The sequence below is a fragment of the Elephantulus edwardii genome, unplaced genomic scaffold, assembly GCF_000299155.1.
Source record: "Elephantulus edwardii isolate Elephantulus edwardi_28Jun2011 unplaced genomic scaffold, EleEdw1.0 scaffold00091, whole genome shotgun sequence".
Lineage (NCBI taxonomy): Eukaryota > Metazoa > Chordata > Mammalia > Macroscelidea > Macroscelididae > Elephantulus > Elephantulus edwardii.
This window is the reverse complement of record NW_006399841.1, coordinates 6038160-6065995: the sequence shown is the minus strand read 5'-3', so window position 1 is coordinate 6065995 and position 27836 is coordinate 6038160. Positions and strand designations below refer to the sequence as shown.

General features: G+C 42.4%; 1 protein-coding gene across 1 annotated transcript in view; it reads right to left on the bottom strand.

Annotated features, from left to right (window-relative positions):
* Nucleotides 1-12839: 12839 nt before the first annotated feature.
* The window catches only part of CMTM6 (CKLF-like MARVEL transmembrane domain containing 6), a 21235-nt gene continuing 6238 nt past the window's right edge, over nucleotides 12840-27836 (bottom strand). Inside the window, exons 2-4 of the mRNA XM_006890664.1 lie at nucleotides 21676-21852; nucleotides 16941-17039; nucleotides 12840-12977 (exon numbers count right to left, since the gene is read on the bottom strand). Coding sequence (XP_006890726.1) covers nucleotides 12840-12977; nucleotides 16941-17039; nucleotides 21676-21852 — 414 coding nt within the window. The remainder of the gene's footprint in view (nucleotides 12978-16940; nucleotides 17040-21675; nucleotides 21853-27836) is intronic.

The following is a 27836-nucleotide window of genomic DNA, read 5'->3' as shown; positions in this document are numbered from 1 at the left end:
TGATACATGTCAACTCGGCTAGGCCATGGCAGTCAATGTTATGTCATTATCCTCCTTTTCAATGTCAGTCGTTAACTATTCTGTTCACCAGAAATCGTAGTCTCTATGATGTTAAAGAGGCATGATACAATCTACAGGATTAGGTTCTACTGTGAGTCACTTTCTGGATATAAAAGTGATCAAATAAATGAGAAGAAGGCAGGGGACCCACTGTCACCAAGAAAGAAAAGCTGAGAGTTTGAGAGAAACTTCTCTGAACTGGGACTTCCAAGAGCCAGGGAAAGATTGATGCCAAGACCCTGAAGACCTTCAACATTTCTATAGATGGTGGGAGGGGACAGCAGCATTTCCACAGAGAGAACACAGAGAGAAATCTTCCCGAGCGGTGGTGTCCTGAATTTGTACTTCTAGCCACCGAAAGGGAGCTCTCGTTAGTAGTCTGGTGGGTAAGGAGACTGTCTACAAGTGGAGTCTTAATTCTGTTTTATAGTCATGACATGAGTCTAGAATCCACGTTGGATTTTAAAAGCTCCATTTGCAAATGGTCCCTTTAACTTCTGTACTGACACAGCCACATGTCTCAAGGACATGCCTTTTCTCTGAGGTCTGGCCCATGTGGGATAGCAAATCTATTTCCAAAGGGTCTTTTTTCATTATAAACAAAGAACTGAAACAGCTGCTGCCTGAAGGGTCTTGGGTTACAGCTTCACTGATAAATCTTTACAGCGAGCCTCCAAGAACTGACATCAATGAGGTTGAGTTACCAGAAAAACTGGTCCTTGCAGGTTCTGGGACCATCCAGTAATAAACTGGAGGTTTGAAAACTTAGAGGAAATGGACAAATTCCTTGAAACTCATGTCCTACCCAGATTGACAAGGTCAGATATATAACACTTGAACAGACCCATCACAAAAGAAATTGAAAAGGTCATAAAAAGACTTCCCCATAAGAAAAGTCCTGGACCAGATGGCATCATAGCAGCTGAATTCTATCAAACATTCAGGGAGGAACTTCTACTGAAACTATTTAAAAAAAATTGAAAAAGAAGGAAAACTCCCAGAGTCATTCTATGAAGCAAGAATAACCCTAATATCAAAACCAGACAAAGATTTTACCAAGAAAGAAAACCACAGACTGCTCTCTCTCTTAGCAAAATCCTAGCCAATAGAATCCAAAAGCACATCAAAAAAATAATTCACCATAACCAAGTGGGATTCATAACTGGTATGCAAGGATGGTTCAAAATAAGAAAAACAATCAATGTAATTTACCATATTAACAAAATAATAAGAACCATATGATCTTAACAACTGATGCAGAAAAGGCATTTGACAAAATCCAACACTCCTTCCTGATAAAGGCACATAGCAAAATTGGAATTGTTGTTGTTGTTGTTATGTGCCGTCATGTCATTTGCGACTCATAGCGACCCTATGTACAACAGCCCTAAACCCCGCTCTATCCTGTGCCAATCACATGGCCTCTGACACACTCATCCCAATTACCCCAGTCACTGACTCAATCCACCTCATACAGGGTCTTCCCCTCCTGCGCTGTCCCTCCACCTTACCAAGCATGATGTCCCTCTCCAAGGACCTGTCTCTCTTTACAACAAGTCCAAAGTATGTCAGATGAAGCCCCAGAATCCTTGCCTCCAAGGATTAGCCTGGTTTAACCCTCTCTAGGATGAATCTGTTTGTTTTCTTGGCAGTCCAGGGTATATCCAATACTTTTCTCCAGCACCACAGCTCAAAGGCGTCAATTCTCCTTCTATCTTCCCTAGTCATTGTCCTACCCTCTGATGCATAACAAGTGATTGCAAAGACCATGGCCTGTATCAGGTGCACCTTAGTCTCCAGAGAGACACCGTTGCTCTTGAGTACTTTAGAGAGGTCCCTAACAGCAGACTTTCCCATCACAATACATTTTTTTATTTCCTGGCTGCTCGTGCCAAGAGTGTTGACCGTGGAGCCGAGCAAACTGAAGCTGTGAACAATCTCAATCTCTTCGGCATCCATCCTGATGCTACCAATTGGTCCAGTGGTGAGAATCTTTGTCTTCTTGACATTGAGCCTCAGTCCATACTGAACGCTGCAGTCCTTGACCCTCTGCAGCAAGTGCATGAGGTCCTCCTCAGTTTCGGCAAGCAGGGTTGTGTCATCTGCATAACACAGATTTTTAATAGATCTTCCACCAATCCTGATGCCACACTTCTCATAGAGCCCAGCCTCTCGAATAATCTGCTCTGCATACAGGTTGAAGATACAACCCTGGCGTACACCCTTCCCAATTTTGAAACATGCAGTGTTACCTTGCTCTGTTCTTATGACTGCCTCTTGTGCCTCTTGGTCCAAGTATAGGTTTCGCATTAGCACGATTAAATGTTCTGGGATTCCCATTCTTTTTTTTTTTTATTTTTGTGTGAGTGTACCGTCAAATCAGATCTGACTGGTACAGGAGGAGATTGTCCTTCCTTCCCCAGCAGAGCATCTGGTGGATTCGAACCATGCGCCTCTGGGATTGTAGTTGCAGCTCCTTGCCACTAGGCCACCAGAGCTCCCCTGGGATTCCCATTCTTTTCAGAGTCAGCCACAGTTTGTTATGATCCACACAGTGAAACACCTTTGCATAATCAATGAAACACAGATAGACATTCTTCTGGTATTCCCTGCTTTCAGCTAAGATCCATCTCACATCAGCTACAATATCCCTAGTACCACGACCCTTTCTAAACCCAGCCTGGACTTCCGGCAGTTCTCCATTGATGTGCTGTTCCAGTCGTTTTTGGATAATCTTCAGTAGAATCTCGCTTGCATGTGAAATCAATGATTTTGTTCTATAGTTTCTGCACTCAGTTGGGTCACCTTTCTTTGGAATGGGAATATATTGGAATAGAAGGGAATTTTATCAACATAGTGAAGAATATCTATTCAAAACCATGAGTCAATATCATTCTCAATGGAGAAAGACTAAATAAAAACATCTTCCTTGTGAATAGGGACCAGACAAGGATATCCACTGTCACTACTTCTATTCAATATTGTGCTAGAAGTGCTAGCTAGGGCAATACAACGAGAGAAGGTAATAAAAGGCATCCAGACTGGAAAAGAGATGGTTAAAATATTGCTATATGTGGATGATATGGTAGTGTAAATAGAAAACCCCCAAGACTCAACACAAAAAAAACCTTATTAGAGCTAGCAGGCCAATTTAGTAGAGTGGCAGGATATAAGATTGATATCCAAAACTCAAGAGTGATTCCTCTACAGGAACAAAGAGAACTCAGAGAAGGAAACCAAGAAAGCAAAATCATTTACAATAGCCAACCACAAATTGAGATACTTGGGAGTGAAACCTAACCAGAAATAGAAAAGACCTATACAAAGAAAACTACAGAACATTTCTGCAAGACACAATAGAAGACCTAAAGAAATGGGAAAATATGCTCTGTTCATGGATCGGAAGACTCAATATTGTGAAAATGACAATCCTACCAAAAGCAATCTACATATTCAATGCAATCTCAATTTGTTGTTAAGTGCTGTCGAGACTCACAGCGACCCTATGAACAAAAGATCTGAACACTTGTATAACTTTTGTTGTTTCTCCAGGTTCATAGTTTCCAGAGGTTAAGCCATTTTGGAAGCAGATACAACTCCTGCTTCCAAGCTTGTTCTAATCAGGGAGCTCCACCAAACACTGTACACCATGGGTAACCATTATCGCATTTGAAACATCAGGGTCACAGTGTTTAGCATCACAGAAACCATGAGTTACCTCTGTATAGTAAATGGACAGACCAGTGCTATGCTATGGCACTTAGAAGAATGTTTGACAAGAAAACATGTAAAACCAGGCCTAAGGGCCACAGATTAAAATCACCCACCTTTGGCTTGCTAGCATAACTTTCTATCCACTAGGTCAACAGAGCTCTCTCTATGCAATCCCAATACAGATATCAATTAAATTATTCAAGGAGATTGAAAAAGAAATTGTCAAGTTTATTTGGAGAGGCAAGAGACAGTGAATAAGCAACACTTCTGAGAAACAAAATTTAAGTGGGAGGTATAGAATTCCCTGACCTCAAAAACTACTACACAGCGGTAGTAACCAAAACAGCATGGTGCTGGTACAATGACAGGCACAGAGATCAATGGAACAGAATTGAGAACCCAGAAATAGACCCAGCTATCTATGGTCAACTGCATATTCGACAAGGAAATAAAACCTATCAAATGGGGAAATGACAACCTCTTCAACAAATGATGTTGGCAAATCTGGACTTCCACCTGCAGAAAGCTGAAACAGTATCCACATCTCACATCAAACACAAAAATCAACTCAAGGTGGATAAGGAACTTGCGAGTAAAGCCCAAAACCATAAAGTTCATAAGAGACAATCTGGGATCAAGCTTAGAAGCACTAGTTTATGGTATAAAAAGACTGTCAAATACAACCAGAAATGTACAATCTGAAGAGGATAAAATTTGATGCATAGGACTGTCTAAATAAATTCCTGTGTTCACCAAAATTTTTTTCCAAAAAGGTGAAACCTACTGACTGGGCACAAACATTTGGCAATACCATCTCGGACAAGAGTCACATACAGAAAGTTAATAGAATACTCCTGGGCCTCAACAAGAAAATGTCTGATAACTCAATAACAAAATGGGCAAAAGACATGGAAAGAATTTTCACAGAGGAAGATATTCAAATGGCCAACAGACATATGAAGAAATACTCCAAATCACTGGCAGTAAGAGAGATGCAAATCAAAACCACAATGAGATACCATCTCTTAGCAGTGGCAATATTTAACAGGACAGTAAATAATAAATGTTGGAAAAACTGTGGTTAGATAGGAATTCTTTACATTGTTGCTGGGGTTGTACAATGGTTCAACCACTCTGGAAGGCAGTTTAGCGCTTCCTAAAAAAGCTACACATAGAAATTCCGTATGACCCAGCTATTCCACTGCTTGGAATATACCCTGAGAAAATGAGAAGTGAGGCACAAACAGAGCTTTGTACACCAGTGATCCTAACAGCATTATTCACCATTGCAAGAACATGGAAACAGCCCAGATGTCCAACCACAAACGAATGGATTGAGAAATCGTGGTACATTCATACAATGGAATACTACACAGCAGGAACAATGATTTTGTAAATTACTACCTAACTTGGGAGGGACTGGAGAGCATTACGCTGAGTGAACTAATTCAGTCCCACAAGGATAAATACTGTATAAAGCCATTATTGTGGAATGAGTATGAGGATCCAAGGCGAGGGGAAGGGTGGAAATAGAGAGGTCAACATGGGGACGGGGGAGAGTGTGAATCATAGCGTTGCACAATTTGATGGGTGGGTGGGGTGAAGGAAATGGGAAGGATCTTTTGTGAAAAACAATGTATTAAAAGTTTGTAAGTCCGAATAGAAATTTTTAAAAAAACAAAACTGGAGGCACACACCTTTGTACTGTCATGTAATCCTATTTATGTGCTTCCAGACAACCTGCCTTTAATTCTGCTCATGGTCTTGCAGCCAGTCCTGAATTTCAAAACCTTTAGTTCCTGATGTAACGTACGAATATATCCTGTTTTGTGGTCTAGTGGAGCTGTCTTTTTCTCTCTGTGACACAGAACATTTTCCTGGTCATCTCTGCTCATCAAGAAACACCATCATCTTTTAGTTAAATCTCTGTACTGTTGTACTGGACTGTATTGTCCTACAACAAAGCCAGACAACAGTGACCACCACCAGGGAGGTGCCCTGACAGCCACCCGCCATACAAGACCCAAAGGGCAGTATTCACCAGGCAGAACGCTCAGAGACATGAAGGGGAGGGAAGAGCTAATGGCAACGAGAATCACAGGCAGGAAGTGGGAAGACTGTAGTTACACTGTGGAACTGTCCATAAAGCAAGATGTGTCCAAGTGGTTGATTGCAATCAATTTGTTCAGTACTTTCATTCACAACACAATAAAAGGAGGGAAAACACATCCGTCTTACTATTTTTCAGATAAAGAGCAAAATAAACACCATTTCAGACCCACACTGAAAGGACAACATTTGAGTCCAAAGATAAAAAGATGCAAGAATAAGTACAATGGAAAGACAGAATGGGGAACAAAGCGGAAACATGTTGATCCATCTGAAGGAGGGGGGAGGCAAGAACTGTGTAAAACTATAGGTAATTCAGAAGAGGGGGTCACACAAGATAAACTTTAAGGGCTAGGTAATAACAAACCAGTACATGGAAAGAAGTGATAGAGGTCAATGCTAAAAGACGGCAAAATTCACTGTCTGGACTGACTCATAGCTGACCCTCCAGTGTGTTTTCAGAGGCAGTAAATCGTGGGAGGGGACTGTCCATTTTTATATTTCCAAGCTGGTGGATCTGAATTGCCTTCCTTCCTTCGTGCAACTCCTAATCCCCTGGACCACCAGAGGGGACACCTGCCGTTGAAGTGCACACCACAAGAGAACCTTGGGGAAGGGGGCTCTGGTGACCTAGTGGCAAGAAGCTGCACTGTAATCCCAGAGGTACATGGTTCAAATCCACCAGATGCTCTGCTGGAGAAGGAGGGACAATCTCCTCCTGTACCAGTCAGATACAATTTGATGGTACACACATACACAAAATAATAAATTTTTTAAAAAAATTTTAAAAAACAAAGAAAACCAGGGTATAAAAGAGAACCTTGGAGAAAAGAAAACATTTAAGCTGGACTTAAGTACGTCTTTCGAGCTACCCTTCCGCTTAGAGGAAGTACAGGAAATAGGGGAACCCGTTAAAAAAACGTCATGAGAACACAAGTAAACTCAGAATGTGAGATGTCCCACGGAAAGCCACAGGCAAACTGTCAGAAGTGACACTGTCAGCAAGACTGTGGACTATAGCGGCAATAATCTCACCCCAGTTTAAATAGCAAAATTTAACAGAACAGCAAACATCAAATGCTGGCGAGGTTGTGGAGAAACTGAAACCCTTATTCACTGTTGGTGGGAGTGTAAAATGGTGCAGCCACTGTGGAAGGCTGTATGGCGCTTTCTCAAAAAGTTGGAAATAGAAATACCATTTGACCCAGCAATTCCACTACTGGGAATATACCCCAAAGAAACCATAACTGCCACCCAGGCAGATATATGCTCACCCATGTTTATTGCAGCTTTGTTCACAATAGTAAAGAGTTGGAAACAACGTAAGTGCCCACCAACAAATGAATGGATAGAGAAGCTGTGGTATATTCGCACAAAGGAATGCTATGCTGCATTGAAAAACAAGGAACTCATGAAATATTATACAAAATGGGTGACCCTAGAGGACATTATGCTGAGTGAAATATCTCAGTTACAAAAAGACAAATATTGCATAGGGCCACTGTTGTAAAACGGGACTGACATCAGGGTTGGGGGATACTGAGAAGAGGGGATAAATAATGTATACTGCATTGAAACAGATGAGGGAGAGAACTGTTTAAAAGGGATATATTATTAGGTATTATTGTCATGAGAGGAGTCCAGAATGAAGGCTGCATAGTAGAGTGGACTTGGGGGGAGGGATTGCTTAACAATGAAAGACTTTTTCTTTAGTTTTCAAAGAGAAGAGCTAATTGGGGGGAGGGGTGGGCAGCAAGAAAGTACAACAATGAATGAATGGAAATCCAAAGTCTCTGTAAACTTCTATTAAAATTCATTTTAAAAAATACAAAGTGTCAAGAATACAAAGGAATAATTTTGAACTTGCCTGAGCACATGAAGAGTGTGGTATTAGCACAGGTATAGAAATATAGTCTGAAAAAGCAGACAAGAGATTCAGACCTACACTTAAACATGGTAAGGCAGAGGCAACTTTGATAATCAGATTTCCATTATCAGTTGCTTATTGAAACAAACAAAAAAAATCAGAGTAGAATCAAGTTTCAAATATAAAATCCAAATACCTATAAACATTTTTTTTAAAGTTTGCCCTTGAGGTCACGAGACCAAAAGGTAAAATACAAATCACAGGCTGTAAGAAGGTATTTCTCCAACCTACTACTTTCTAGTATAATTAATATTTCTAATGTAATTAATATCCATAATACACCTCTCAAAACTCAGTCCCATGGAGTAGATTTCTGTGAGAAGTTCTAGAAACACACTGGTTAAGCGCTTGGTGGCCATCACAAAGCCACCAGAAGAAAGAAAAGATGTGGCTCTGTGCTCCGGTCCAGGTTAGTCCTGGAAACACTATGGCCAGTTGTAATCTGACTGCAGGCAGTTCTAAAGACCACAGCCTTCAATATGGATTACTTCTCAGTGTCAAGAAAACAAAATCCTCACCGCTGTGCTAATAGGCAACATTACGAGAGATGGAGAAAAGACTGAAGTTGTCAATGATTGCATTTTCCTTGGACCCACAATCAACACCTAGGGTAGCAGGAGTGAGAAATCATGCCTTGGGTTGAAGGATCACTTCAAAGGGCTAAGGTGCAGGGATGTCAGTTTAGAGGCTAAGGGGAGTCACGGTCTCTTCAATTACTTCCTATGCTTCTGAAAATGTGGATAATGAATGACAGAATTAACGCCTTTGAGTCATGGTGCTGGAGAAGGGTACTGACTGACTTCAGTCATGGCTGACTGAAGTGCACGTCTATGCTGGCGGAAGGGCAGTCCAGTGCTCTAGGTAACCAGGCTGCAACCAGGTAGAGTGTTGAAACTTCATCTCTCATGCTTTGGCCATGTTGTCAGGAGGGGCCAGTCTTTAGAAAAGAACACCATACTGGAAAAGGTAGAGGGTCAAAGAGACCCTCAACAAGATAGGTTGACACAACAAAGCACAGAGGAGTCAATTTTGACTCAGCAGCCCTCACCTTCCAAGGCTAGAATTCTTTATGGGAGCATCTGGTGGATTTACTGACCATTCAGTACGTAGCCCGACACATACCCACTACGCCACCAGGACCCCTATGCGACGGAGAAGACTTTAATGAAAGTTTACAGAGATAGGGTTTCCAGTCATTCATTGTTGCACTTTTCTCCCTTCCCACCCTCTCCTCCCCAATTGACTCTTCTCCTTGAAAAGCAAAAGAAAAAATCTCTCATTGTTATGCAATCTCTCCCCCACCCCAAGTCCACTCCACTATGTAGCCTTCATTCTGGACTTCTGTAATGACAAGAATACCCAATCATATATCCCTTTTAAACAGTTCTCTCCCTCATCTGTTTCAATGCAGTATACATCATTGATCCCCTCCTCTGTTTTCCCTCAACCCCAATGTCAGTCTTGTTTTACAATATTTGCAATGTTTGTCCATTTGTGATTGATATTTCACTCAGCATAATGTCCTCCAGGGTCATCCATTTTGCACGTTATTTCATGAGTTCTTTTTCAAAAGTATTCCATCGTGTATTTTTCAATAGTTTTCTGTTGTGTGAATATACCAGAGCTTCTCTATCCATTTGTTTGTTGGTGGGCACTTGGGTTGTTTCTAGCTCTTAGCTATTGCGAACAAAGCCACAATAAACATGGGTGTGCATGCATCTGTTTGGGTGGCAGTTGGGGAAGACATTTCTAATGAGGTTTTCTGCTCCTTCAGGGAGCTCTGGTGGTACAGTGTGTAGGGTGTTGTGCAGCTGAACCACACCTCTCCCTCTGGAAGTTTGATCCTACCAGCTGCTCTACAGGAGACAGGCCCTCTCCTCCTGTGCAATTCTCAGCCTCTGAAAACGAACTGGAGAGTGAGCTGTGAGTCAGTTCTGATTTGATGGCAATGAGTTGAGTTTTGCTTCTTGTAAGTGAATCCATAATGGTATTCTCTTTAATCAAAACAAAATGCAAACCTCTAAAGAATGTACTAATTCCAATAAGTTCTTCATGACTATAAAGACACTGTTATTCTCATGTAGGCTGGAGGCAGGAATTTTGCAAACTACACAAATAGCTGTTGCTTTACCAGAACCACCCTAGCTTTGCCCTGTACTTTCCCAGTCACAAAACGCAGTAAGACAGAAAGAGCCTGTCGGTGTTTTGCAGTGTCAGCTACATTTAGAAATGTTACGTAGGAAATAAAATTACTGCCCTGCAAGTATTTAAAGTTCAGTTTGCAACATTCCTTTGTGAACTTTAATACATAGTTTCCTAAAAATGTTGTTTAGATATGTATTCCAACAGGAGAGAACAGTTCCACTTATGAACAGGAACTTGAATTGTTTTCTAACTTCTCTCCCATACTGAGCATCCACTCAACCTGATCTCAGCCCCTAGAACTCTGCAGAAAGCTTTCATCTAAGCATCAGCATGGTTCTGTAACAATGAAATAATCACGTCAGTAAGAACATTTTAACAAAATGAATTTATTTAGAAGTCTACAAAATATTACAGTGCGAGGTGGTGTGGTGTGATTTTTTTTTAAAAAAAAACCTCACAGAATTTAATTGATAAATACAAAAGTAATTGGCTATTAACAATGTAAAAATGCATTTCCCAGTTCCCAAACAGAATATAATTCAGGTCCAGCAATTATAAAATTTCTGTATCATAAGTCTATTTCCCTTATGGTTTTTAAGAACCATTCTGAATAGTTTACTGATAAGAAATAACGTACTAATGTTACCCGTTAGTAAACTTAGGGAGGTGCATACTAATACCCTTCTAGTCGCTGAAATCCACCAGCAGCTTTGTGGGAATCTCGTCCTGCGTGATCTATAGCCTTGGAAAACCTGCCAGACGGTCAGCTATGAGTCAGTTCCTACTTGACAACAACGGGCAACAACAGTACATTTACCAGATGAGAAAAATGTATTTTCAATTGACTGAGTTCATTTAGTTTGCCCTTTCACGTATCTTAAGAGTGGTTTTATAATCCCAGTTTTGCTTGAACTTTTTCACCCGCATAATAAACATTTCACTCCTAATTCCTTTTGCAATAGGAGGTAAACTCGTTATGAGTCCCATATAAAGAAATGGTTGTTAAAGTGACCACAACCACTAGTGAACATGTTACCTGAAAAGGACAGGCTCAAACGGCCAGCTAAGAGCCCGCTCCTGCCCCAGTGAAGCAGACGAAGCAGCAGGACAGACCCTCGATGACCGCTTGCTTTCTGTGTAAGGCCAGCTCAGAGGACTCCCTCAAATGCAACTAAACCCAAGGCAGGGGCAGGAACCCCAAGGTAGCCCACTTGGCATGAAGAGATTTCTAGATAGAACTATCTGGCATTGAAAATGACAGTAGTACTATCTGATGTGAAATTCCAGAACTTATGCACCAAAAGTGGTTATTATTGAATCAGTCTTAATTCTTTCTTTGTTGTTTGGATGACAGGCTCAATAAAAATAGCAACCACGATCAGTTTCCTCATCTCCTCAGTAAGCAGTAGGGACATCACCACAGACACCAGCATCTAGCTCTGATGCATGTGGATAAGGGCCGAAGTCAGTATGACAGAGCAGACTGGCCAACTGACCAGCTTCTAAGAGCAAGGCTAGCCATGAGGAACTAAAGTCACTGAGTCCTGTCTACACATCCAAAGGGCAGATGGGAAAGAAAGGATGGAATCATTACATCACTACATTTAATCATTTTCAAATACGATCCCACTGTTTCAGACAGGAAACTAGTCTGGAGGCCTCAACCTATGGGCTTACAGGCCTCACACTTGGAGGATCAGGAAGGTCTGTGCGGAAGCAAGGGCCCCAGTGACCTTGTTACCCGCTGTAAAATGACAAGGTTCTGGAAGATTCTGTACCGCCTGCTGACAATTGCCAAGAGACAGAGTGACGCCTACCTCAGCTAGACAATAAAGCACCACATGGAACATTTGGTTGGATAAGAGGGCATCTTGAATAGATGAAATAGCAAACGCTAGAATGATGGGCCCAGACGAGCTGAATTTTAAGTAAAATCGGAGTCAGATGTCAACACGGGAATGAACCATTTCCTAAGTGACGTCTCTTCAGATCTGAGTGTTTGAAGTTTTACTATCACAGTTACTTTCACTATATTAGGCTAATTTTTTTTTATCTTTGGTTTTTTACAGAATGTTTCTGTTATATAACAATTGCCTTTTTAAAAAATTCACCAATATTTATCATCAGCAGTTGAAATACAGTACAAACCTGAGGTCACTTCTATATATATAAAATATCAATGATTCAAATATAATTACTGTTAGATTAAATAAGGCCACAGAAGGAGTTAGTAATAATTACCTTAAAATATCACCATATGATTTTAAGGCTGTGTGAGATACGGTGAGATTTGGCTGTTATATTTTGAGAGAAAAACCCAGACCATCATTTTAATCATTGGTCCTTAAATATACATTTCAAATTCTGTTCAAATGAACAGAATAACCAAATCATCATCTATTTAGTTACTTTTACCAAAAAACAAATTCAGAGCTAAATAAACTAATTTAAAAATTAAACCATTTCTCCAAAAATAAACATATAATTGCACTACTTATTCAGCTATAAAGCACAATTTGGAAGCTAAACCTAGCAAAATAACGTATTTTTTAAATGACAAAATAACTTATCATTAGTTGATCAATAAGACTTTTTTTTCTTGTGGAAAAAAACAAAACACAAAACGAGAAAACCCGAGAAGTCTTCACTCGTGGTGACTGCCACAAACACACACACACACACACACACACACACACACACACACACACACACCGTGGATAAGCACTGCTCCCTGCCTTCCCTCACTGTCCAGAAGCAGTTCACAAACACGCATCAGGAGCTTCGGCCAAGGCTCAGGCACCGCGCAGACACCTCCTCAGGTGCCTGTCACCCCCTCAGACGAAACCTGGTCCCCAGAGCGATGCGCTGAGTGAGGGCTCCGTCCCTAGGGAACATTAAGTGGGACGTTGACCTCTGTGCCACCAGTGCGCTTCTCCGGGTTCTTCGACTGGGCTTGCCGTTTTTCATGAAACATCAGAAAAACGTCAACCAGAAATGCAATACTTGCCAGAAACCCAAACACCTGAGGAAGAGGAAAAAAAAAAAGAAAAGGGAATGTTTATGTGGAGAATTCTAAACTATAATCTTCTGTTTCCTACTTGGCTCTGAGAGTATGTCAGACAAGCAGCAGATTTCACCACCGTGACCACAGACCCGACTCATTTTAGAGGGAGCTCAGGTGGTGTGTGTGGTGAATCACCTGGTGAACACAGGACATCTTGGCAGCTCAAACCCACCAGAGGTTCTGAGGACGAAAGAGGGGCCGTCTCCTCCCAGGATTCAGTGTCTTGGGAGCCTGATGGGGGCACTACCAGAACGACTCAATCGCACAAAGTCTGAATGTGAGATTTTCCCCCTGGTATTTTTCTCCACCGTGGCCTAGGCTTTCTAAGCTTGGTCCTACTTTGTCTCTTATGATCTTTAAGGCTTTGGGCTTTACCCCTAGGTCTCTGATCCACCTGGAGTTGAGTTTTGCATCTGGTGAGAGGCGTGTATCCTGCTTCAGCTCTCTGCACATAGTAGTCCAGTTTTGCCAGCACAATTGGTTGAAGAGGTTGTCGCTTCCCTATTTGATAGGTTTTGCTTCCTTGTCGAATATCAATTGACCAAAAATAGAAGGATTAATTTCTGGGTTCTCAATTCTGTTCCATTGCTTTATGTGCCTGTCATTGTACCAGGATGATGCTGTTTTGGTTATTGCAGCTGTATAGTAGGTTTTAAGGTCAGGGAAGGGAAGGTCAAGGTAAGGGAAGCTATGCTTCCCACTTCATTCTTGTTTTTCAAAAGTGCTTTGCTTAGGCGAGATTCCTTTCCTTTCCAAACAAACTTGAGAATTACCTTTTCTATCTCCTTGAAAAACAAATTTGGTATTGGGGTTGTGTTAAACATGTAGATTGCTTTGGGTAGGATTGTCATTTTCACTATATTAAGTCTCCCTATCCAGGAACAGGGAACATTTTCCCACTTAAGTCTTTTATTGTTTCTCACAAAAGTGTTTTGTAGTTTTCTTTGTAAAGGTCTTGTGTGTCTCTAGTTAGGTTTATTCCTAAATACCTCAACTTGTGGCTGGCTATTGTAGAAGGCACTGCTTCCTTAGTTTCCTTATCCGAGTGTGAGTTCTTATTTTAAAGGTAGAATTTTTTTAAAGTCACAAAAAATGGGGGGAAAGTCAGAAAGCGTTTTCCAAAGCTAATGCTATTAGTCACAGTCCCACAAAATACAAATGTCTTAGGTGTGTGGATGTACGGGTGCCACCAACTGAAACGAATGCCAGCAGCTGAAAATGAAAATCCTAGAAAACTGTACTAAACACAGGATTACTACTAGTGGCAACCTGCCCCACAAGGACAGTCACAGAAATGCGTGAGTGTGTAGCTGAACCCTGTTAAAAAACGGGGAAAGTAATTAATACCAAAACAAATGCTATTTTGAAGATACCATTATGCTAAATTACTTAAAAAATTTTTTTTCCAGTTAAAACCACGTTGTAATGACACAGCTACCAGATGACATAACACCACCCACTTCCTCTTCCTTAAATCACTTCCTCATTGTACTTTTCTCACATATGACCTAACATTCTGAGAATTCTGGTACAGGACTGAGCCCGGGGTTCAAATCAAACTTCTTCACTAAGAAAACACTTACATAAACGGGCCAGAGAAGTGCTTTGTCAGAGAGAAAATAGATCTGTAGTACCGAATTTGAATACTGCGCGATTTTTAGCATCCCTTGGCTGTCTGCTGCCGTCCTTTGGCCCTCCCGCCCAAGGCCTCCATCATAAAGGGTAGGTATGCATTCTGCCTCATTTCACCACACAGGAGCTCTGGTTAGCAGCAGTGGTTCAACCCTCAGCTGGTAAGCAAAAGGTACTCCGTTTGATGGCACCACTCGGCGAGAGAGATGTGACAATCAGCTCCTGTAAAGATGCAACACACAAACTTACCTCCACGGAGTCGGTTCCGACAAACAGTGGTCCCCGCTGGGTTCCACGTGTCTAAGGTCGTCAATCACCACAGGCGGCTGCCCCTCACTCCGCCTCAGACCCACACGGATTTGAACCCCCAAGCTTATTTGTTCCATACACTAACTGAATGCACATGGTGAAAAGAAACAACCCTGAGGCACAGCTTTCTCGACTTCAAATCCCTAGTTCTGTTGTAACAACTGCTTCCTGGTCCACAGACGTGTTCCTTCACGAATTCCCATTCTTCTCAATGCTATCTGTAATTTTTTACGATACAAAGCTGAATGCCTTTGCATAGTCAATAAAGTGCCAATAAGTATCATTCTGGTATTTACTGCTGTCAACCACCATCCTCCTGACTTAAGCAGCAAGGACCCCCACGGCCTCTTCTGAATCAAGCTTGACACCCCTTCATGTATTCATCTGTGTTCATAAGTTCTCTTCAGTAAAACATTTACATATGTAAATATGTATTTACAGTGGCATTGTTTCATAACTTCCAGATTCTATCAGATTACTTTTCTTTGGATCTGCCCCAGTCAGCTGCCATTTCTTGGTATAGATGAGCAAGGACCTTCACCATCGCATCTGTTGTATGAAACATTTCAGTTGGTATTCCGTCAATTCCTGGAGTCTTCTTATTCACAAACGCCTTCGAATCAGTTTAAGAGTTCTTCAGTATTATGAGTTCTTCAAATAATGGTTCAAGATGGTAACTCTTCAAACGACTGAGCAATCAGTTCTATTTGATGTGGTTCTCTGTATTCACAAAATACACTTTTTTTTATGCTTCCTGCATCATTTAATATTTTACCACAAGATCTTGCACTATTTTGCCACTTGAGGTATGAAATTTTTACTGCATTCTTTCAATTGAGAAGTCAAACATGCTCTTCCCTTTTGGTTTTCTTGTCATCAGACTTTTTTTTTGTCTTTTCAAGCTGCCCTTTGACATCTTCTGTTCAGCTCTCTTAACTCATCATTTCTTCCACTTGCTTTAGCTTCCCTACATTCTAGACCAAGTCACTACTGAGAAACCAAAATCCATACCCAGTAACTTCAAGGAGATTTCAGGTTTCTGAAGTGGTGGTAAATCTCCACCGGAGGCTGCCTATCTTTCCCCACAGAGCACCGGGCGGAAATGCTCATCTTTCAGTCAGCAGTCTGACTCGTTATGCACTCTGTCACCAGGGCTCCTAAGTCACTATCAGTGTTGTTGTTAGATGCCTGCAAGTCAAGTACAACCCACAGGGACCCTACAAACAGCAGTTCTGAAACCTGTCCTACCCTGTGTCCTCATCATCATCTCTGTCCTGCTCGGCACTCTTAAATAAATCCCACAAAGTCTCTGTGAGGGTAATCTAGGGAGCCCTGGCGGTCTCGTGTTAAGAATCTGCACTGCAATCCCGAAGGCACATGGTTTGGATCCACCAGCTGCTCTGTGGAAGAAGGATGGGCAATCTCCTCCCACGCAATTTACTGCCTCTGAAAACCCTCTGGAGGGTCAGCTCTGAGTTCGTTCCGACTCAGTGGAGCACAACAACAACAACAGTAGTAATCTAAGACATCATCTATAAATCTTAAAATATATAAAAATAAGCTTTATGAACTCTTGGACCATTTTTATTGATCATCCTGGCACGCTCCTCTGTAAACCACCATGTCAGGGTCACCCTGCCATTCGGCTAAGAAAGGAAGAACCTAACATAATACAGTCAACTTTATCAGATTCACTAACAATAATCTGTGCATACAGGGAATAATAAATGGATTTTTGTTAACAAATGTCAGTTCAATTCTAATGACAGGGTCTAGGTTTTTAAGATGATTACATTTATTTGCATTTAGATATTTAAGATGATTACATTTATTTGCATTTAGATATTTTAGTCAGAACTACATAAAGAAAACAGGTTAAAAGACAAACTATTCCTCCCATACTGTATAACTTTGGTTGAGTATTTTGTAAATATATTTCTAGGGAAGTAAAAAGAAGGGTAAAAAGCATGAGATACTTACAACTGCAGCGTGCTCAGCCGACGTCCTGTCATGTGTGGCAGTAAATATAATGGATGCTAACAAGAAGACAAGTCCTGTTCCCAGACTGATATAAAAATCCTACACACAAACATCAAACACATAACAAATACAGCAGGGTTAAGTTTTAAGTTTTACTTTTAAAAAATTTCAATTATTTACTTTTTTTCCCCTCACACATCCAAATGTAGACACTTCAAATCTTTTGTTTTTCAGCAAAGCATTTGGTACAGGCCCTGGGAAGGGACACCATCCACGCTCTGGACGGGGCATTCGGAAAGCATGTAACGAGATGGCCTTTTAATAAAAGATGCTGTGAACACACAGCCATGGAAGCGAGTGTGTACATGGTGGCCCTTTATTTTTCTCATGACATACTGTAAGTCTGAAAGTCAAAGGGTTTATTCAAATTCCATCTTACAGGAAATGAAAGAAAATGCTGTTTTCCCCTTCCAAAGTGTTCTTCACTAGAACGGCTCTTGTGATAGAGTAGTTCAGGGCACTGAAAGAGCCCTCGGAGAGACATCAAAAGTGCCGCCTATCTTTAAATGGCATTATCCCAACTGGGTTTTTTAGACTCTTAAAATCTGTCTATGGACTAACAGATCGCCTCCCACCATTCCACATGTGTAAATCCACAACAAGCGTGTGTGATGAGCTTAATTACGAGGTAGAGGCTTCCACATCTCGGCACGAGGCAGCTGACAGCCAGCGCCCCTCCTGGGTCTCACAGCTCCCAGGCAGCACCACGCAGGCTCTCGCAGACCACAGACACCAGGGCTGCACACACGGACGTGGTTCAGGGGGGAGACGGGAAAATCACAGCCACTCCAGAAGGCTTCCAGTCGGATCCTTTCTGAGAGTATTCCAAACCATCACCTCCACTACGTCTAGCATCAACAAAAGCATCTAACAGAGAGTTCTCTACTGTCCATTGCTCATGTTAACATTTGTAAGAAATTTGTTTCTGTTTGCTTCAAAAAGTTCTCCTGAAGTACCTCCACCATTGTTTTCTATTCTTTTTAACAATCTTTCCATTTGCTACAATAAAAAAACTCTACCTCTGTTTGAAATGCATTCAAGGGTCTATCTAGAAAGCCACTATTTCATGCACCATGGATTTTGGCTTTGGTTATTCTTACTGGAATCTGGCCCATAACAGCGCGGGAGAGAAAATATTCTCTTAGAATATTGCTCCTTCTAAATCCTATCACCACCACCAAGCATTCCTAATAGCTCTAAAACACAAACCTCTTCTGCACAGAAAACACTTAAAATTGAAGTATATTAATGTTTTGTTGTTGTTAGGTGAGCAAGGTGACACTAACCCAGGGAGAGCCTGTCTTTACACAGCAGAATGACGCACAGCCTGCATGTGTACTGTCCCCACGAAGGTCAGCACGTGTGCGTTCACGTTAAAGGCACTGTGTCACTGCATCACTGAGGCTCATCTTCTTTCTTAAAGACCCTCCACTTTTCCAAGCATGATGTCAGTTCCCAGAGACTGGCCCCTCCCAATAACATGTCCAAAATATGTGAGATGAAGTCTCATCATTCTTGCTTCCAGAAAAACCATTCCAGACCTACTTATTTCCAGCCTCAGTCCATGATGTACTCAATATTCTTCACCTACAGCCAAATTAAAATGTAAACATTATTCTTAGTCTTTCTTGATCACTGCCCAGCGTTGCATTGGCGTGAGGCAATCAAAATACCATGGCTCGGGTACAGCATACCTTAGCTCTCAGGTGTCCTTTTGCTGATTTGCCCAGTGCAAGGTGTCCTGTGATTTAACTGCTGCTTCCATGAGCACTGATTGGGGCCCAAGGGAAATGAAATCCTGAGCTCTGACCATCCTTTCCCCACTTCTCAAGATGTTGCTCGCCGGTCCAATTATGAGGACTTCTGTTTTCTTTAGGTTAAAGTGGAATCTGCAGTGAATGGAGAAGTCTCTGACCTCCATCAGGAAGTGTTCCAAGACTCTGTTTTCAGTAAGCAAGGCTGTGACGTCTGCATAATGTAACTGTCAAGGAGGCCTCCTCTAACCCTGAGGCTTCATTTATACTCAGATTTCTAGGCTCTCATATTATTTGCTCAGCATACAGACTGTATTACGTATGGTGAAAGGATACAGCCCCAACAGACAGCTTCACTAATGTTAAACCATCCAGTATTCCCTTGTTCTGTCAAAACTGCTGTTTCTTGGTCTATGTACAGGTACTGATGGCATGAACACAATTAAATGTTCTGGAATTCCCATTCCTCTTCCTCACATTATTATCCATAATCTGCTAGAATATAGGTGTCGTTCTGGTCTTCTCTGACCTCAGTCAAGGCCCATTTGACATCAGTCCTGCCATCCCGTCATTCTACGGCCTCTTTTGAAACCTTCCTTCAATTTTTGGCAGTTTCTAGTCAATGCTACAAGTGATTTTAAATGATCTTCAGTGAAACCTTGTTTGCATGTGATTTTAATGATACTATCTGATAATTTCCATATGTTGTTGATTACCTCTTCTTGACATGGACACATGAAGAGATATGGATATCTTCTACACTGTTGGCCAGGTGACTGTCATTAAAATTCCTTGACTGAATGAGTGAGTGCCCTGCATCTGCCTGTTGTGATATCTCCACTGGTTATTTTGCCAATTCCGGCCAGTGCCTTCAGCAGCTGAAGACGTCCTCCATCAATATGACTGGTTCCTGCTCATTTGCCACCTCCTACTGGCTGAACATGGACAACCTATTTTGGTCCAGTGGCTCTGAGTATCCTGCCTATTATCCCTTAATGTCACACAATACCTTGTCCACAGAATTCTTCAATATTGCAATTCACAGCTTTTTGTATGTGTTTATCAGATGCTTGATGGTTCAAACACTGTTAATTTGTGTGTGTGTGTGTGTGTGTGTGTGTGTGTACTGTCAAATCAGATCTGACTGGTACAGGAGGAGATTGTCCCTCCTTTTCCCGGCAGAGCATCTGGTGGATTCGAACCGTGAGCCTTTGGGATTGTAGTTGCAGCTCCTTGCCACTAGGCCACCAGAGCTCCCCTGTTAATTATTTTTTAATTTTATTATTTTTTGTGTGTATGCCGTCAAATCAGATCTGACTGGTACAGGAGGAGACTGTCCCTCCTTCTCCAGCAGAGCATCTGATGGATTCAAAGCGCCTATCTCTGGGATTGCAGTGCAGCTTCTTGCCACTAGACCACCAGAGCTCCCTTCACTGTTTATTTTTAAAAGTTGTTTTCTTTTAACTGTTGTTTTTACTGTTTGGTGCCTTCATGTCAAGTACGACTTACAGCACCCTATGAGCAACAGATCTGAACCCTGGTTCTATCCTGTGCCGTCCTCACAATCTCTGACAGTCCTGAGCCTGGTGCAGCAGTAACTGTGTCGATCCACCTGACTGAGTCTTCCTCTCCTGTGACTTCTCTCCAAGCATGATATCCCTCTCCATGGAATGGCCTCTCCTGGTAACAGGCCCAAAGTGTGAGAGATGCAGCTTTGTCATCTTTGCCTTCAAGGAGCACTCTGGCTGCATTTTGTCTAAAACGTATCTGTTCTTCTGGCAGTGCATGGGATAGTCAGTTCTCTTCTCCATCACCAAAGCTCAAAGGCACCAATTCCTCTGTTATCTTTAGTCACTGTATCTACTTTTCATTTTTAAAATGCAGGGGGAGGGGGAGATTAATCATGGAGTTGTACAATTTGATGGGTGGGGGGTGAGGGAAATTGGAAGAATCTAGTCTGGAAAACAATGTATTTGAATTTTGTAAATAAACTAGTATGATAAGAAAAAATTTTTAACTTAAATAAGAAAGTATTTTTCAAATTAATAGATTTCTACAGCACAAAATTTAAGACAATAAGAGTACAGAGGTTTTTGTTGGTTTTTTAGTTTTCAAGTCCATATCTCAAGTGTATAATCCACATATGACCTAGTGCTGGCTTCTCACTCATTTAAAACTAAAAAATTTTACTGCTTTGTTCTTATATGGTTATAATTTTATGAAAGTTCTTAATAAGTTTCCCATATATTTTTAGTGAAAACTCAAATGCCACTGAAGAAATAAACTGTTCAATTCTTGGTTCCCTTGTGTGAGTTACCACTGTCTATCATCCTACAAATTCAAAATAGCCTCGAATAAAGACACAAGATCAGCAGACTAGTCTTTAGAAACTCAAGCCTCTCCAATTTTGTGAAGATACAACTTACATGCACTCTTGTAAAGAAAAATATCTAGATAGTAAATTCAACCAAAAGCATTTCAATTTTTTACAGGCTTTTTTTTTCCATAATAAAATCAAACAAAATATAGTCACACAATATTTTGCTTAAAAACCCCAGAAGAGCCCAGATTAAACTTCTGTCTATTTCTACCATAAACAGACATATAAAGGGTGTGTGGTAAGTAACTGTGGAACTAATGGCTGAAGGATGAGAAGAAGACTTAAAAGGTGACAAAAATCTCAGCTTTGAGAAAACGATCCTGTTTGGATTAAGCTTCTAGTGTTGGCTGTTCTCACTTTGCCCACATCACCCAGCTGATAGGAAAAATGGAGTCGTTTAAAGGCAGCCAGCTGGAACAATGGACAGTGTCTTGCATGTCGGTGGAGTTTTGGAAGAATTACTACTTTGAACTATAAAACTACAAACATTTACAAAGTAATCATGTTCTCGGTCCAGGGATTGTTACTTTCTAATGCTTACCGATGATTTCACTTTTTCAGCATCAACTCTGTTGTAAACACTAGTGCAATACACAATCAGTATGAGGAGACTCAGAAGGAAGGAACTGCAGCTGACAAACTCAAAGAAGTAAAGTCCTCCGCACAGCGTGCACTGGGACACGACCTCTTCACTGATGAAGGCCAGCAGGGACAGCACCTACGAGGGAAAGGGGACACTTGACTTAGGTGGGTTCCGGGGAAGTCTGATGTATTTAGAAAGCACCATCGTCTGTTCACGGAGGCTCGGGCAAGCACGCCTGATTATCTTATGAGCCCTCCCCACCACCACCATCCACACAAGGAGTGACAGTCTGGTTGCCACCTTACGGCCCTTGCGCTGGCGCCGACTCCTGGCTGACCCTCCACCGGGTTTCCGAGGCTGTAGACTGTACCCTGCCCGAGAGGAGACTGTCCATTGCTCTCTGGTGGGACAGCTGGAGGACTCAAAGCACAGGACGTAGCCACAGGTTAGCAGCACAACACGCCCCAGACTATCCACCAACACTCCCATTTAAAGGGAAGGTGGTAACACGATCAAGTTTTACGACTACAAGTAGTTCTCATTGGCCACCGCGTGATGGAAGGACTGGAGACAGCCCATCAAATAGGGAAGCTGTAGAAGTCAGTCAAAGAAGAATCGATGCCCTTGAATTGTGGTGCTGAAGAAGAGGATGGAAAAGACCAGAGGTGACAAAAGAACAAACAGATGGGCCTTCTAGAAAGTACAACCTGAGTGCTCCTCAGAAGCAAAGATCAGGGAACTTCTCACACTTCGGTCATATTCTCAGGAGGAAGCAGTGCTTGGAGGGACGCATCCTACTGGGAAACGTGGAAGGTCAGAGAAAGAGGAGCCTCAAAGACATGGACTGATAGAGTGACTCTAACAGTGAGCCTGGCCCTGGGGCAGGAGAGGGCGAGGTGAGGACGGCTTCTTCAAAGGTGGCCAGGTTGTAGCTGACTGACCCGTACAGCACCTACCAACAGTAGGAAGTCAGGTGAAATGCAATCGTCAGAGCCCAGGTGATGGCAGCGAAAAAAAAGTTAATAGTTAACTGAATGATGTGGAAACAGCCTGGATCTTGCAAGGTAAATAGAAATAAAGTGGGAAACAAGACAGAGGTACCTTAAACACTGCATTTTACCATAAATCAAAATCGTGTACACCAATCTTTCTGCATGGGGCCAAGGCCTTTTCGGCTGACCAGAATTTCACATCCTCTTTTCTTCATTAATCGCTGCTCACCAATAGGTGGACATTGTGAATCCACCAGCTGCTTGCCATGAAAGAACAATGGTCCACCACAACAAGATAAAGGTAAACAACCCAATTGCAAAACGGGCACATGGTATGAACAGACACTTCACCAAAGAAGACATTCAGATGGCAAACAAGCACATGAAGAAAGGTTCAAAATCCCTAGCTCTAAGAGAGATGCAAATCAAAACAACTAGGAGATATCATCTCACCCCAGTCAGAATAGCAAAATTTAACAGAACAGCAAACAAATGCTGGAGAAGTTGTGGAGAAACTGGAACCCTTATTCACTGTTGGTGGGAGTATAAAATGGTGCAACCACTATGGAAGGCTGTATGGCGCTTTCTCAAAAAGTTGCAAATAGAAATACCATTTGACCCAGCAATTCCACAACTGGGAATATACCCTAAAGAAACCGTAACTGCCACGCAAGCAGATATATGCCCACATATGTTTATTGTCACTTTGTTCACAATAGCAAAGAGATGGAAACAATTCAAGAGGCCATCAACAAAAGAATGGATAGAGAAGCTCTGCTATATTCACAATGGAATACTACACTACACTGAAAACAAGGAACTCACAAAATACTATTCAAAATGGGTGACCCTGGAGGACATTATGCTGAGTGAAATATCTCAATCACCAAAAGACAAATACTGTATAATGCCACTGTATAAAACAGGACTGACATGGGGGCTAGGGGGAAACTAAGAAAAGAAGGGCTATATAATGGCATTGAAACAGACGAGGGAGAGAACTGTATAAAAGGAATATATGATTAGGTATTATTGGCATGACAGGAGTCCAGAATAAGAGCTGCATAGTGAAGTGGTCTGGGGTACGGGTGGGGGTCTGTAAAGCAATGAAATAACTTTTTTCCTCAGAGAAAAAAGGGATGGGGGGGGATGTGCAACAATGAATAATTGGAAACCCAAGTTCTTTATATACTTTCATTAAAATCTCAATTTAAAAAAAAGAAAGAAAGAACGAACAATGGCCAGTCTCCTCCTGCACAGATTCTCAGCCTTGGAGACGCCATGGAGGGCGGTTATGAGTCAGGCGGACTTACCGGCAGTGTGGAGACTTCCAGACGGTGTGAAGCAAGATGAGCCACCGGGAAGCAGCACACAGGACCCTCGCGGGGGCCACCAGCATCCCTGCCTCACGGCCATCCTGCTCTCAGGCCACAACAGACGTTTAGTCACTTCCCTTCCAACACAACTTTCTTTTCAGAGAAATAATTTTCCTTTCCACACTCAGTTAGTTTTATAATGCTTAATTACATGTTCAATTACAAAAAGCATAATTAGGACAAACTGGTTTGAGAAAACCGAGTACGTTGGCTGGCTGTGAGGGGGCAGCATGGTCAGGACTCTTCAGTCAGTGGAGGTCTGGTGGGGGGTCTCTGGTTAACTCAGTGCTTTAACACGCCCCCACTGTACTGCTGTTACTGTGTAGTAATAACCAACTGGTGCCTCGCTGCAGAAGTTTGAGCTTGTCCTATTTGTTTTAAGAGGCGAAGGTACAGAGGAGAGAATAAACTCCATTTTATGCAAGGAACCTCGAAGAGAGTTAAACCGAGCTGTCTGGCTGGATGTATGAGCTTGAAGCACAGAGGAGAGGCCTGAGAGGTCAGGGAGAAGGAGGAAAGTTAGTCTTCACAGAACTCTGAGGACTCTCAAAGATTTAATGGCTATGCAGACGAGGAGAGCCCAGCAAAGGGATGAACAGATAACCACGGTTAGCAGGGCAAGAGAAAAGTCTTTCTATAGAGAAGGCTGATCCACTTGGAATAGTCAGATACTACTTGGAAATGAAATAAGAACCCTGAGCTACAAGAAGGGTGTTTCTAAAGACGAGGGAGGCTAACAGAATGATCTGTACAGAGGGAATTCAGGGCTGCAGCTTGGAGCAAACTCCACCTAGAGGTAAGAGGGTGAGAAGAGGCGTGTGCACGGCAGTGTGTAGGTTTCGTGGAAGCCAGGGAATTTCCATCTGAGTGCTAGAACTATCTAAATGACTGACCACCTGTCAAAGTCAAAAGGGAAGTGCCCATCTCAAAAGGCTGCATACTCATTTAATTTACCCAGCGTTCTTGTGTAAACAAAAACCAGAGATGAGAAGCTAGTTGGCAGCTGCCAGGGCAGAGGGCAAGGGTGTGACCAGAGAGGGGAGGCGCCCCAACCCTGCAGTGCCAGAAGCAGCCTACATGTCCACTGCGGTCACCATTACACCCAGCTCCACGTGTGACACAACACACAGAACACATGCACACACACACACACACACACACCAGGGCTTCCCTAGACATGATGGGGAGCAGTTTCCTGTGAATCTGTAATTATATCAAAATAAAAGTTGAAAAGAAAACCAAATTACCTATAAAAGGTTATCTGTTGTATGAAACACAATGTAAATGAAAGTATAAAACAGAAATGTACATGAGTGAAACAGAATGTAAAGGAATAATCGTATACCAACCAATACCAAAAGGGGAGCGGTTATCCAATCTCCTCTCCTGAGATTAGAAGCCTTGGAGGGTCAGTTCTGAGTTAGGGTAATGAGCTCAGCATTTGTACGCCTCTGAGGGATTCTTCCCAAGCCCCTCCTACTGACAATACAAAATTCCTATAACCCCACATCTTAAAAGAATCTATAAAACAAAAATAGAACCTACCATTGTGACTTCCTGTCGTGGCTGGGGCATCAGATAGCCCAGTGTATCACAATCAACATCCTTTAGACGCATGCTGGGCAAGGCATTCCCAGTCCTTACACCACAGGGTGCAGAAGGATGTCCCAAGACAAAGGCCCCACGGTCACTGTGTAAAGGTGCTTCCTTAATCTCCCATGATCATAATGACATGATGAGTTTTTACATGACACAGCAAAGTAAAATACTCAATGTCTAATATTATATTTGCTTTATTTTGTTACTGTGTTAAATCTTGTTCAAGCTCTAGGCCTTTCTTTATAAGAAAGTCACAAAACATACAACTAAAGGTCAATTAACTATGAAAAGCTATCAGCCTAAAATGGTAATTGAAGTCTGACATAGTCGATCTTGAACCATTCTTGCTACAATAATTAGATTACCAGGAACACTTTTTTGTGGGAGTTACATGACAAGATAATTTTATTTGGACACAGAGAGAGAACTATAGTCAATCTCAAATTACAAGTCTTGCTCCAAATTCACCTTGTAGTAATTAAGCACTTCTAATGACCGTGAGCCTCAACAATGCCAAGTGCATGGAGATTTACTAGTTCTTGTGTCAGGAGGGGCCAGTCCTTGGAGAAGAGCATCATGCTTGGAAGGGTGGAGGGTCACTGCAGAAGAGGAAGACCCCTGATGAGATGGAGTGATGAGGTGACTGTAGCAATGGGGTCAGGAGTGTCAAAGACAATGAGGTTGGCTCTGGACAGGGGCAGAAGATTCAGAGCCATTCATTGTTCATAGGGTCAGTATGAGTCACAGTCAACTGATGACATGTTAACCACAGCACTCCTTTGTTTACTCTTTCTATTGTCATCAGGTGGCTTAGTGGTAAGGAATTGTGCTACCAGCCCCAAGGCGAGCAGTTCAATCTCCCAGCTGCCCTACAGGAAGGTGAGCTTCTCCTGTGTGATTTACTTCTCTGAAAACCCACTGGTTCAACTATAAGTCACTTTCCCACTTGATAGCACACAATATTCCCTCGTCAAATAGTGAGCTCTGGTGGCCAGTGAAAAGAAGTTGCGCTCCCAATTCAAAGGCAAGTGGCTTGAAGATGGGCAGTCTCTTTCTATGCTGTTTCAGCCTCTAAAAGTTTCAGCTACAAGTTTGTTCCGACTCAACGGCATCACGACAACGTTCCCTGTCACAAAAGACATTGGAGGTGCAAGAGTTAAGCACCTGGCAGTCATCCTAAAGGCTGGTGATGTGCTCAGGTCAGGAAGCTCTGGGGGGCCCTTTAGTCACTATGGGCCAAGTGTCAATTTGATGGCACATGGATGATCTCCCCAATCAAAGGAAGCACTGCTGGTAAACCCAAGCGATAAGGAGGCAACAGGTCTAACTAGACGGGGAGTGACCAAAAGCTGGTCAAGGCGCTTGGGTGTGGCCACTGAAGATCCCATGGACAGTGTGACCTTGAGATGAAGGCAGGGAATCCCTGGCATCAAATACCAAAGCAGTGGGGGGGGGGGGGGAGAAAAGACATTTTCATTACCATCAAGTTGGAATCAACTCAAAGCTGAGCACGTCTAGCGGTTTTTCAGAAGTTGTAAATCGTACAGGAGGAGTGCCCAACTTTCTCCCTCAGAGCAGCTGGTGGATTCAAATGGCTTGTCTCTGGGTGGGGAGATAAACTCCCTACTGAAAATCAGTGAAGGAATTAATGGTGAATGTAACTCAGAAGTTAGGATCTATTCTTTTTTTCTGGCAGTCATCATACTAAATATATTACTGACAGAAAACTAAGCTAAATGTCTAACAACGAATTATCAGTATTTTAGAGTTTGAAGGTTCTTGGACAGCATATGCTCTGCCGTCTTCATTTTTACATGCTTTATTCGGTCACCTGTTAAAGTTGTGTAAGTCCCAAACTGGTCAGGTCCAGTCAAGAAGCCCGGCTTGACTCCAGCTTCTCCCCATTGTACACCCCTGTCCTGCTATACACCAATGCCCACCACTACCCCACTGCCCACCACTGCCCCACTGCACACCACTGCCCCACTGTACACCACTGCCCCGCTGTACACCGGCTGTACACCACTGCCCCGCTGTACACCACTGCCCCACAGCACACCACTGCCCCGCTGTACACCACTGCCCCGCTGTACACCGGCTGTACACCACTGCCCCACTGTATACCACTGCCCCGCTGTACACCACTGCCCCG